Source organism: Wyeomyia smithii, chromosome 3 (genome assembly GCF_029784165.1).
Source record: "Wyeomyia smithii strain HCP4-BCI-WySm-NY-G18 chromosome 3, ASM2978416v1, whole genome shotgun sequence".
NCBI classification, from domain to species: Eukaryota; Metazoa; Arthropoda; class Insecta; order Diptera; family Culicidae; genus Wyeomyia; species Wyeomyia smithii.
Window position 1 is genome coordinate 131,611,372 of NC_073696.1, and position 13,315 is coordinate 131,624,686.

Consider the following 13,315-nt stretch of genomic DNA (forward strand, 5'->3'; position numbering starts at 1 on the left):
ACTACTATCGTTCCATTTACACGAAGGAGAAAAGTTATGCTAAATAATATAAGATTGAAAGATGAGTTCTTGAAACTCTCAGACAACGTCAAATATCTCGGGGTACTCTTTGACAAAAAACTTAACTGGAATACACATCTAGAGCAAGTTATAGGCAAAGCCACAAATACTCTATGGATATGTAATAAAACTTTTGATAAACAATGGGGACTAAAACCGAAAATGATCCATTGGATTTATTCGGTTATTGTGAGACCCAGAATTACCTACGCTTCACTGGTCTGGTGGCCAAAAACAAAAGAAAGAGGTGCTCAAGAAAGGTTGGAAAAACTTCAACGGCTAGCTACTCTCTCAATAACGGGTGCAATGAGAAGTACACCAACCAAGGCATTGGAAGCATTACTTTTTATGCTTCCACTGCATCAGTTTATACAATTAGAAGCAGAGAAGAGTGCTTTAAGGATTAAAAGACTTTTAAAACTCTTTGAAGGTGACCTAACAGGTCATCTAAATATTCTAGAAACTATTCGTATCAATCCCCTAGTAACCAACAATGAAGACTGAATGGAGAAAAGATACAACTTTGAATGAAGATATCAAATAGTTAAACCTGAGCGCGATGTTTGGGAACGCGGGGGTCCCGATCTCCGTCCGGGATCAATTGTTTTTTACACAGATGGTTAAAAAATGAACGATCCAATGGGAGCAGGAGTAACAGGCCCAGGAGTAGATCTATCAATTCCGATGGGTCGATGGCCAACCGGTGTCCAAGCCGAAGTCCAAGCTATACTAGAATGTTCTGTTATATGCCTACGCAGGAAATACAGACACTCAAATATTTGCATCATGTCCGACAGTCAAGCAGCTTTAAATGCTCTGAAGTCTGCAACATGCACATCAAAACTTGTTTGGGAGTGTTTCCAATCACTTCAAACACTGGGTTGCAATAATCAAGTAAATTTATATTGGGTTCCTGGTCACTGTGGAATCGATGGGAACGAAAAAGCCGATGAACTTGCAAGACTTGGATCGTCTCATCAGTTCATAGGACCAGAACCTTTCTGTAGCTTATCCGCTTCTTCACTTAAAATGGAGCTGAAAGCAAGGGAAATTTCGAAGGTGGAGTCCAACTGGACAAATACTTCCATTGGTAGGCAGTCAAAGAGGTTTATAACACCGAACGGTCCTATGACTCGCAAAATACTGGAGCTTTCAAAGAAAGATCTAAGCACATATACTGGTCTTATAACAGGGCATTGTCCGAGCCGTTATCACTTGAAGCTTATGAAAAAACTTCAAGATGATACGTGTCGCTTATGTGGCATGGAAAAAGAAGACTCGGAACACCTGTTATGCCGATGTCCGGCAAATATTAATAAAAGACATAAGTTCTTCAATAGGGGGCTGTTAGAACCCTCTGAAATCTGGAGAACAACTCCCAGTACGGTTATTCGCTTCATGCGAAGTGTAATACCAGACTGGACTAATGCTATTAGTCATATCATGACGGCCAGGTCGCAGTGATAAAATACCCAACACGAAAAAAAGCCGGTGTAAGACTGTACCAGTGATGAATTTGTAAATTTGTGTCATTCAACCCGTGACTTGACAGCCATCGCAAGGAACCTTCCTTTCTGCGCTAGTATTAGTGGTCGATTTCACTAATCCAAGTTTAATTTTGGTTGCAAATAATCAACACGCTGGTAGTAACAAAAATTTTCCTCCTGCCCCGAGCTTTTATTCAAGTTGTAAGTCGATTTTTAGTTTTATTTCATCTGGTTTTCCACTAAAACAAAGTTTGTTAAAACAGGTAACACTAATGAACTAGGATTCATAAGTGCAATATTTTTCGAAATTCAATATCCGCTGATTTTTTGGTTGAAAACAAATCGATTTTATTAGGATACAGACTAAGTCTGATTTGCTGAGATCTGGCGTAGAAAGCTCTAGGGGGTCAGAAAAGCAGAGACGACGACATATGAAAACAAGGCGTTTTAAAATTTCTTGGCTTACTTTGAGTAACACATTTTCGTATAGGCAAGCTATTGGCAATAATTATCGTATTATCAATGATATTTAAGATTCAAAGATTGAAACATCCATATAAGAAGTATGGTTAGTACAAATGTGGACATAAATGTCTCCTGTACGGCACCCGGTCACTTTCTAGAATAAATCTCATCTTTTGACAACATATTTCAAAAATACGCATAAAATTATGACGTCAGGCAATAACACCTTAAAAATGTTGAAATGTAACATGTGACGCTCATGCGTCCCACAGCAGCGTAGTGTCTGGCTAATTACGTCGGTTCAAGTTTTTAAAACAACTGCCCATTTACTCTTTTAATTACCCTGCTCACTCAAATGTTTGCCTTGCACACTAATAGTATGAAATACAAACAACGAACATTTTATTAATACATTTCAAATTACTTAGGAGTCAAAAATAAAGGAACTAAAAAAATTCACTATTTAACTGATTCTGAAGAAAAATTATCTTCGATTGGACTAGACTTTATTTTTCATCCAAGACAATGCTATATGCTCTTTTAAAATTGATTTTTCATTCGCCTGTTAATTAGCGCAAAGCCTTTCAAGAAAAACAAACTTGCAACTCTGCTACGGAAAGGTGTTATATAGCTACAACAAAACAACATGAGTGCCGGTTATCATACTGCTGTTATTCTACACTCAGTTCTGTACCATTTTTTTACGTTGTAGTCTATGCATGTGTGTGAATTCGATAATAAAAAAAATTTTCCATATGGCTACTTTTTCTTTTAACTCATAGTAAAAAGGAACTGTTTATTCAGTAGCTTGAAAACGGTTTATGTTTTAAGCAATATTTCTACAAAATATTAGTTCGATTTTGAACTGTACTATTGTTGCGTCACCTTTGTTTGCATAACGCTAATCATAACGAACCTTATCTGGATTTCAACTTTTTTAAACCTTTAAGCTTATCAATCAGATACAAATAATACATACCAAAATCAATGAATTGTTTGATGCTCAAGGGAGATGGGTTGAACTGAGAATAAAAGTCCAACATTTTGTTGATGTTGGACAAACGCACCGGAAATAGCCGCATTTTCCAGGGTGACCTTCTCTTTGTTGAATACGGAAAAAATTAATACTTTACGCGAAGCAACCAAAACAAGTTCAAAAATCAAGCAAGTTTTCGCAGTAAAATATTTTTAAATATAAATGCTTTGCACGAAAAATATTTATCACTCGGCACCAACACTTTTCACAATTGAAAAAAAACGATAATACAAGTTAACTACAAATACAGCTTTGAGCGGTATTAGCAAACTTCCATCGCATCTATTATCAGTGATGGATTTTCAACAAAATCTAATGAAACGTATCAGACGACGTTCAAGGGTATTCTGCTGATTCTGAATACAACAACTATGTATAGACATTTCTGACAGATCAAGCACGCTTACACGCACACCCCACACGCCACCCAAAAATGCTTTCAATTCAGTGATGCCAGCTTTCTTTTTTCTTTTTTCAAATTTACTGACACCCCACGGAAAAATATCCACGCATATAGAGCAGGGGGATTTGCTGCTGTCAAATTTCATATATTTGTGCGTTATAGTACACTCAAAATATTTTCCACGTTATAATTACCGAAAAAGTTATGTGAATATTTTCCACTGTCATTTTCACGTAGATTTAACGTGATCGTCATTTGAGTTCATCATGAACTGGTGAGATGATTTATCCTATGAATCTTATGCAGTAGACATATGCATTTCATGTGAATTTCACATAGAATCCATTTACTGGTAAAATGAAAAGCATTTGTGTAACCGATAGCCAGTCTTCCGCAAAACATGCCCACATGTGCACGCCGTGTAAAAATCCTACGTTTTTGTTGAACGAGCGCGCGATTTCCATCGTAGCTCACAGTTTCCTACTAACATGCCCGAATATGAGATACACATAAACATGTTGAGATGACATGCGTTCTGAACACGATGGTCGAATATTTGTGTACATAGGTTTTAAAATTTGTAAAACAGAACGGTGCCTGTCGGTGCTAAATTGGCAGGTGCTTTTTTTTCGTTGCATCGTACGTCTCGCCTGGTATGAAGCCATCGGACTGTAAGGAAATCACAGTGTACTATGTCTTCACTGTTTTGGGACACGTGATACGTTAGCATGTGGCTGAAGATTCTGCTCCAGTTGCATCGACAAAAACCGCCAAAAATATCCTTTGCGTTGAAGATAAAGAACGATGGAAGGTGATTTTGAGATGATCGGCGTGCGACCAGACCGAACCAAGCACCATTTTTTCAACCCATTCTCGGCGGGTGATGCCATATGGCATTACCTGACATTCAAACTTTGATTTGAGTGTAACAATTGGTCGGTGTGCGACCAGACTGAACCAAGCGCCAAAAACATTATTTCGAGTAATCGGCGATCAAAGTTTAACCATCCCGTATGCTTCCTGCAAGCTGCTGCAGAGAAATTTTGTTACAATACCATTATAAACTGTTCAAATGATTTCGTTTTTTCATAAAAGATATATTATTAGTTTTAACATCCACTAGTGTTAAAAACTCAAAAAAATGGCGCTTGGTTCGGTCTGGTCGCACGCCGACCAATTATACTTGAAAATTTGCACGAAGAAACTATTCAGTATGGTTAGAGGAGCGATTGATCTTTAAATTGCAATCCAATTTGTGTCAATTGTGCATATAGTTGATGACTAATAAGAGTTTGGAATTTATTTCTTGTGTTGAAAATTGATTCTTCTCCGCCGAGAAAGGGTTAAATTGAGGTATTCACCTTCATTTTTGTTTACGTTCGTATCCAACATTCGTACGAAAGTTTGGATTCGAATGAGTTCGAAAATGCCATTCTTGTTTACGTACAAAGACCATACGAATCCATTCGTATCGCATACGAATGCGATACGTATACGAAAAAGGTGGATGTCTATGCAAAAACGGTTGATGTCTAGACTTAAGGGTTAGAAAAAGTTTAAATGTCAGGAGAGAAATGTCAAGTGTGTCAAGCCGATTGAGCGAGGCTCCTGACGGCAAACAGTTTTTTTATGAATGAAAATGAAATATGTTTTTATTATAATTTGCATCATAAAATGGTCTTTTATGAGAAACATTTATCGTTAACGTATGCCTACAACACAAGACTATCGCGGTTACTTAAAATTTTCCTTTTATAAATAGAATTTGTTTGGCGAAATATGCAATTGGAACCAAATTTACAAACTCCGATGCAAAAACAATAAGCGGCTCATGGGCCTGCATAATGCATTAAAACTTGACTGTTTACGTTTTTTGAACGACTTGGACAGCATACTTGAGCAGTTTATTTTGCTAAATTTTGGTGAATATTGTAATAAGTGAAAGGGTGAACAGGTGTGAGCCGACAGATATGGATAGTGCTACGACAGAGTAATTTCACAGTAAGTGTTCTTTTGTTGCAGAATAGTTTTTCTTCATTCTCAAAAAAGCTACTTTTTATAGGAGTCACACAGCACGACCAACTTGCGCTCGTTCCATTGTTATAAATTGGTCCACAAAAAGACGCTCGCCGATAAGGAAATTAGCCTGGCCTACAAGCGGCCTAAGCATCAGGTAAGTTTGATTCTAAAGAAAATTAACAACTGATATTTAATTAACTTCACCCACTAGCCAGAACGCGTGTGTGTGTGAACGTTGTGTCTTTTTCTCGCGAATTTGTGGACCACTTTTTCTAAGAGTTTTTTTGTGTTAAATTTCAGAACCAGCCGACACTGATCAACGTATCTTGAAGAACATCATCAATGGCAAACAGCAGCGACGGGACTTGCGTCAGGCCGCCCTGTGTCGTGCCAGTTTAGTACTATTGTTAAATCCTAGCGATCGGCCAGGACTAAGTAGGGCACTTCCCTAAAAAGGTGAATTGTTAATACCATGCAGGAATTTTTGTCAGACCCTCTGTGAGTGACAGATAATGAAAAATAAATAATGCTTCGCCTACTATTCTGAGATCTTATTTTTGAATTAAATTCCTGCTACCTGTCCGGAGGTGGATTAAATTTTTGTTGTACACATCGACAATTTTTTGTTGTCGAAAAATGAACAACCTGATCGACTATGTGACCGAGGAATAGTCGTATTTTAGTGCGGCTGATTGTCAAGATTGATTTGATTAAGAAACAGTATTTCTTCTGCGTCAATGATGTGAAACCCGAAATGAATTTAGAGGGCAAAGGGTTTGTGGGCGATAGAACGAACGATGAAACGTGCGGTGGAGCTGCGATCGATGGTTCCATTAATGTGCGTGATATATTAAATGTCAGGACAGTTTGCGATTAATATTACTGCGAATTGTGCTGGTGCAATTCATTACAAGTACCTCAGGCAAATGCAACGATGCTTCGATCAGGCACCATAATGGAATTAATCAAGATAATCGAAGGTGAGCTAACTTATGCCAAAATGTTTAGAAACTCAACAAGGCTTAAGGTGGAACTGCACACTGACTCGAAGTTATCAAATTAGTTAACCAATATTTGATCAAGAAAAAGTACTTCGTCGTGGTTGAGAGGACACAACTTCCAGTTTCTCGAAGACCTACGTTTCTTTGATTTAACTGTTATAGATGTGAAGAGGCAGATAAATGAGTAGAATGATTATAGAATGATAGTCTAAGAATCACAGTGTCGCAGTGAAAAAATATGACATAGGTGGTTCAATTCTGTTGAAACCGCGGGGCATTTCAAAGGCGTGGGACACGTTTCGTTGGATGTATTTCTAGACGGGACATTTTGTTGAAACACAGGATGCTTAATGATTTCAACATTTCTCTCGTCACATCGCACAGTGTTTTATTTTGCCGTTTTCATGCGATTAATTGAATAGCAATATAAATGTTGATTATAGCCATAACGTATGTTCGGATAAGTTTCAATGTATTCAAAAATGCATATTTCGTTCTAGAAAGATGAGTGATCAATCCACCCAAAAGTGAGATAGAGAATTTACTTTTTCATCAGATTGATTGTTATAGTTGATATCAAAACTAGATACTTTGCCGTTATAACTTTTTTCTTAGATTTCTCTTTTATTTTTTAAACCTTCTACAAAGTTTTAAGCCATCCAAAAATGCATGTCTATGCTAAGCATTGTTATTTTTAATCACCTAAAATAAAAAAGTTATTTGACATATTTCGATATTTTTGGTGATACCTTCACGTGAGCCCTCTCCAAATTACGCAATTTTACGCAAGTGGCAGTTCCATACGATGAAATAAATATCTTAAGACTTTCAATTAAAGGCACAAACTTTCGTATGTAAGAGTATGTAAGCAGCCTTTCAAAACTATTTGATGCCGATTTTTGTATACAAAAATATGAATATTAAAAAGGTTTGAGTTTTGAAGGTAGCACTAAACCATCTTGAGCTAAACATGCATGCATGCTTTCGTAAGGTTAGAAAAATTACTCTAGCTTGTACCTTATATACACTACCCGTCATAAGTTTAGAATCGCTTTACTGCGTATTGCAACATCCAGTTTGAATATTGCAACACCCCGAAAAGTTTAGCATCACTTGATATGGGCAAATTAATGTAACGCTATCTCTTGATTCCGGAAACCCAGAGAGTTGTGGTCTTCAGCAAAGTTGCTCAGAAGGTCAGAGGCTTGTAATTGGCGGACAGTATAGTGCGAAATTTAGCTGCAACGCAGCGCTAGTGTGCATGTAGTTTTGAGCGTTTCGACCTTTTTTTCGTAGGATTTGAACCACTGCGACCATTGTATTGACCTTTTGTGGTATGTTTCGAACTTAGTTTAGCTCAATAATCACATATATATATACATATATATATATATATATATATATATATATATATATATATATATATATATATATATATATATATATATATATATATATATATATATATATATATATATATATATATATATATATATATATATATATATATATATATATATATATATATATATATATATATATATATATATATATATATATATATATATATATATATATATATATATATATATATATATATATATATATATATATATATATATATATATATATATATATATATATATATATATATATATATATTTGGCAGAGCTGTATGCCACCACGGGTCGGTATTTGGCGATTTCCGTAGGCCACGGAAGTGCTAACTGCAAGAACGCAGTCCCGGACCATCAGCGAGAGCTAGCCTAGGTTGTGGTGAGACTCAGGCATTGGGCCGCCGAATTCTCACAAAAGCCACATTATCCGGAAGCAGCTCTGACGGAGCGAATAGTGCCGCTCCCACCACCCAAATGCACTAATTCGCCCATTGGGATTGATGCCAGTAATTTCCCAATTACGGCAACTGGTCGCAACGTCATATGATAAGAGTCGGATTTTGTTTTCGTACTACGATTCTGGGCTGGCACCTGCGCCGAGCTCCCTTAGTAAGGTCGTGTGACAACGGCTTGAAACGGCGAGACAACAACCGGTGCAGGGGTCTCCGTCCCGTAAAACCTGGCAGGCCTTCCAGTACGTTCCAAATTCATTGCCCGGTGGGAACCGGGCAGGAGTGGGATCAGATGTCCTTTCCTGACTTGCGCCGGTCGGGGGTGTCATAGTTGCTCATAAGGCGCTATGGCAGCCGCCCCTAGCCATGGCCTCACTGCTTCGGCATAGACTACCATGGGACCAGATAGGCGACCACTCCAGTATGGATAAGGATAGCGGCTGGAAGGGGGACCCACTTAACAAAAATGAACAGTGAAAATAATGAAGATCAACAATTGGGCGCAGATGGGTTGAAAAACCCGTTTGCACGAGGAGGCATCCAGAGGTCTCCGCCGAGAAAGGCGGAGATGGATGCAGTAAAGGACGCCTGCGAAGACGGCAAAGGCAGTACGCCTACCGGATCGACGCAAGACATCGCAGTGGCTGGTCCACTGTTGATAAAGGCGGTCGGAAGACAGCGAGACACGCTACCGAAGGTAGTAGCGCTGTCGGAGCAGCTCGATGCCATAATCGAGTTTGCGAAAAGTCGCACCAACACGACGAAGTACCTGAAGCAGGCTCTCTACATGCTTCGGTCCTCCGTCGATGCTGCGAAGAAGGAGCACGCCGAGCTCAAGGCAAGAGCGGTGGCTGCAGAGAAGAATACAACGGAGGTGACCGGAAGGGCGACGAAGTCGGTCCAAACGGACACCTGCACGTTTGCAGCGGTTTGCGCCTCCGGGTCAGCCGCAAAAAGAGCAAGGCAGTCTCCGGGGGAAGCCCCCGAGAACAGCAAGAAACGGTTGGTTGTGCTAAGCCCGCGAGATAGCACACCAACGGCCTCCAAGTCCGCCGAAAAGTCTGCCGAAGTGGCAGCTACGGGAAACCCTTGGGTTACCGTGGGAGGAAGGAAGCGCCAAAAAGACAGCAAGCGCAACGACGAGAAGGCGACAAATCGTCCAAAAATGGGAAAGAAGGCGCGAAGCAGGGGCGACGCCCTCATACTCAAGACGGAGGGGTCCAAGTACTCCGAAGTCTTGAAGAAAATGAGAGGCGAAACCCAGCTCAAGGATCTGGGAGCGGATGTGCGGACCATCCGTCGTTCTCGCACCGGCGAGATGATCCTTGAGCTCCGTAAGGATGCTAAAAACAAGGGCGCTGCCTACAAGACGGTAGCCGAGCAGGTCCTCGGGAAAGATGTGCAAATTCGGGCACTCACCTCAGAGGTGACTCTCCAGCTCAAAAACCTGGATGAAACCGAGAGGTGCGATATTGCACAGGCCCTCAAGGAGAAGTGCGGAGTGGAAGTAGCCACTGAGGTAATTCGCCTCCGAAAGGGTCCAGCGGGGACCCAGGTGGCCACTTTCCGGCTTGCATCGGCCGATGCAACTCTGGCCCTGAAGACAGCCAAACTTAAGGTTGGCTGGTCAGTATGTCCCCTGAGCATACTCCAGCAGCCGGACGTTTGCTTCAGGTGTTTCGAGGGAGGACACAAGTCCTGGACCTGCAAGGGGCCCGATAGGAGCCAGTTATGTAGGCGTTGTGGTGGTGCTGGCCATAGAGCTAAAGACTGCGAAGAGCCTCCCAAGTGCTTGGTATGTACTGGAAAACGGGACGCCAAGCACTTTATGGGAGGCCCACGGTGCCCAGCCGGTAAGGCGGCCACGAAACCACGGGCGTGAGGGTGACACAGTTGAACTTGAACCATTGCTATGCGGCACAGCAGCTGCTATACCAAGCAGCGTCTGAGTCGCGGTCGGACATCGCAATCGTATCGGACCCCTACTGCATTCCTCCCGGAAACGGTAATTGGGTTGCAGATAAGTCCAGTACGGCGGCCATATGCACGACCAGCAAGTTCCCGGTTCAGGAGGTTGTGTCAACCTCAAATGAAGGATACGCGGTTGCCAAGGTGGACGGAGTGTTCTACTGCAGTTGTTATGCTCCGCCGCGTTGGTCTATCGAAAGGTTCATCCAGATGGTCGATTTGTTATCTATGGAGCTGACGGGACTAACACCCTTAGTAGTGGCGGGCGACTTCAACGCTTGGGCTGTTGAGTGGGGAAGCCGCCGCACGAACCGGAGGGGTCAGATCTTGTTGGAAGCTTTGGCAAAGCTCAACCTAGATCTGGCCAACGTTGGAACCAAGTGTACATTCAGCAGAAATGGTGCGGAGTCGATCATCGACGTGACGTTCTCCAGCCCAGGACTGATCGTAACTGGAGGGTAGACGATGGCTACACCTATAGCGACCACCAGTCGGTCTGCTATAGCGTAGTCCAGAACGTGAGGCGGCAGGCGACGGGTAGAGCCAATACTCCGACCGTCCGCGGGTGGAAGACATCGCATTTCGATGCCGAGGTATTTGCAGAAGCAATGAGAAGAGAGCGCGAGGGGGGCAGTTGGCTCCGCCCGAGTGCTGACCAATTAGTTGCCACATTATCGCGGGCGTGCGACACCACCATGCCTAGGACCCGCCAACCTAGGAATGGTAAGTCACCGGTATACTGGTGGACCGACGCGATAGCGGACCTCCGTAGCGCGTGCCTCCGTGCAAGACGGATGTTGCAACGTGCACGTACCGATGCACAGAGGGTAGAGCGCCGTGTAGTATTCGGATCTGCAAGATCGGCGCTTAAAAGTGCGATAAAGGCGAGCAAAAGGGCCTGCTTCGATAGGCTATGCGCGAGTGCCAATAAGAATCCGTGGGGCAACGCCTACAGAGTCGTAATGGCGAAGACCAAAGGCGTGTTGGCGCCTGCAGAGCGATCACCAGCGATGCTGGAGCGTATCATCGAGGGACTCTTTCCACGACACGAGCCAAATCCTTGGCCTCCGGTTGCTGAGTCTCACGTCCGACGTTCCAGTATCTCACAGACCAGGGATGGTCGGCCAACCTGCCGGGCATCCAATCCGTGAGAGACGGCAGCCGTGCAGAGGTTGTGGAGGAGGTAAGGGTTACGAATGAGCAACTCATCGTGATCGCCAACTCCCTAAAGGTGAGCAAGGCACCGGGACCGGATGGAATCCCGAACTTGGCCATCAGGACGGCCATGAAAGTGGCCCCCGATCTATTTCGAGCAGTCATGCAGAAGTGCCTGGAGGTGGAAGCGACAGAGATTGGTGCTGTTGCCGAAGGCTGGGAAACCGCCAGGGGACCCATCGGCATACAGACCTATCTGTCTGCTGGACACTACGGGCAAGGTGCTTGAGAGGATTATCCTCAACAGACTGGTGAAGTACACAGAGGGTGTAAACGGTCTGGCAAGTAACCAGTTCGGCTTCCGGAAAGGTAGATCCACGCTGGATGCTATTCTCTCTGTCACCAAGACGGCAGAGGTAGCACTCCAGCGTAAGAGTTGGGGCATTCGCTATTGCGCAATCGTCACGCTTGACGTGAAGAATGCATTCAATAGCGCCAGTTGGGACTCCATAGCGCTCGCGCTTAGGAGCATCCACGTACCGGTGTCGTTGTACAAGATTTTGGAAAATTATTTCCAGAATCGGGTACTAGTTTACAACACGGAGGAGGGTCAGAAGTGCGTCCCAATCACCGCAGGGGTACCACAAGGTTCCATCCTGGGCCCGGTGTTGTGGAATGTCATGTATGACGGGGTGTTGAAACTAAAGTTCCCTGTAGGGGTTGTGATCGTCGGTTTCGCAGACGACATCACGCTAGAGGTCTACGGCGAGTCGATCGAAGAGGTCGAGTTGACGGCCGCGCACTGCATACGCAAGGTCGAAGACTGGATGCACTCTAGGAAACTGGAGTTAGCGCACCATAAAACGGAGGTTACGGTTGTGAACAACCGCAAATTAGAGCAACATGCGGTGGTTAGAGTCGGTGACTGCACCATTACCTCAAGGCGTTCCTTGAAGCTCTTGGGGGTTATGGTTGACGATAAGCTCACATTTAAGAGTCACGTCGACTATGCCTGTAAGAGGGCTTCAACGGCCGCTGCAGGACTATCTCGAATGATGTCCAATAGCTCAGCGGTATATGGCAGCAAGCGTAAACTTCTTGCCAGCGTGGTTTCGTCCATACTTAGGTATGGTGGGCCAGCGTGGTCCAAAGCGTTAGGTACCAACAGTCATCGTCGTAAACTGGAAAGTACCTACAGGCTCATGTGCCTGAGGGTTGTGAGCGCGTACCGTACAGTGTCATACGACGCAATCTGCGTCCTGTCCGGCATGATGCCTATCAGCATAGCCATTAAGGAGGACGTAGAATGCTTCGATCAACGTGACACAAGGGGTATACGAGGCACCAGAAGGTCATTCTCGATGATCAGATGGCAGCAGGAATGGTCCAATTCCGCAAAGGGTAGATGGACGCATCGACTTATTCCGGACGTATCCGGATGGGTCGGGAGGCGCCATGGAGAAGTTAACTTCCACTTGACACAGATTCTGTCAGGTCATGGTTGCTTCAGGCAGTATCTACACAGATTCGGGCATGCGGGGTCCCCCATGTGTCCCGAGTGCGCGGATGCGGAAGAAACTGCTGAGCATGTCTTCTTCGTGTGCCCTCGTTTTGTGCATGCGCGGAGCGACATGATGGTAGTGAGCGGGCCAGACACCACTCCGGACAACCTAGTTCGGAGGATGTGTAAAGACCCAAACATTTGGAGGGCGGTTTGTACAGCCGCCTCTCAAATAGTCTTAGAATTGCAAAACAGGCGACAGGTTGACCACCGACACGCCAGTGTTAGCTAACGGCCAGTCTCCAGGTTAGTTAGCTAAGTTAGCAAAGAGATCTATAGAACCAAGAGGGTGCACAGAGCACAAAAGCCGC

At 43.5% G+C, this 13,315-nt stretch overlaps 1 protein-coding gene and 1 long non-coding RNA gene across 8 annotated transcripts in view; one reads left to right on the top strand and one right to left on the bottom strand.

The window, feature by feature from the left end:
* The window catches only part of LOC129726985 (pyruvate dehydrogenase (acetyl-transferring) kinase, mitochondrial), a 124,097-nt gene that overhangs the window by 79,889 nt on the left and 30,893 nt on the right, over positions 1-13,315 (bottom strand). For 4 of the 7 annotated variants that reach the window (XR_008728444.1, XR_008728443.1, XM_055684316.1 and 1 more), the window contains exon 1: positions 2,992-3,436. The exons of 2 other annotated variants lie outside the window; for them this stretch is intronic. Coding sequence is in view for 3 of the 5 variants with exons in the window: in XM_055684316.1 (XP_055540291.1) it covers positions 2,992-3,094 (103 nt within the window). In the remaining 2 variants the exon portion in view is untranslated. Of the gene's footprint in view, positions 1-2,991; positions 3,444-13,315 lie in introns of those variants that run through there. One more of the 7 variants, XM_055684311.1, reaches the window with a different exon arrangement.
* On the top strand, positions 5,314-6,017 carry LOC129726994 (uncharacterized). The gene is made up of 3 exons (XR_008728451.1): positions 5,314-5,452; positions 5,514-5,624; positions 5,771-6,017. It is a non-coding gene; the product is annotated as an uncharacterized LOC129726994 (long non-coding RNA).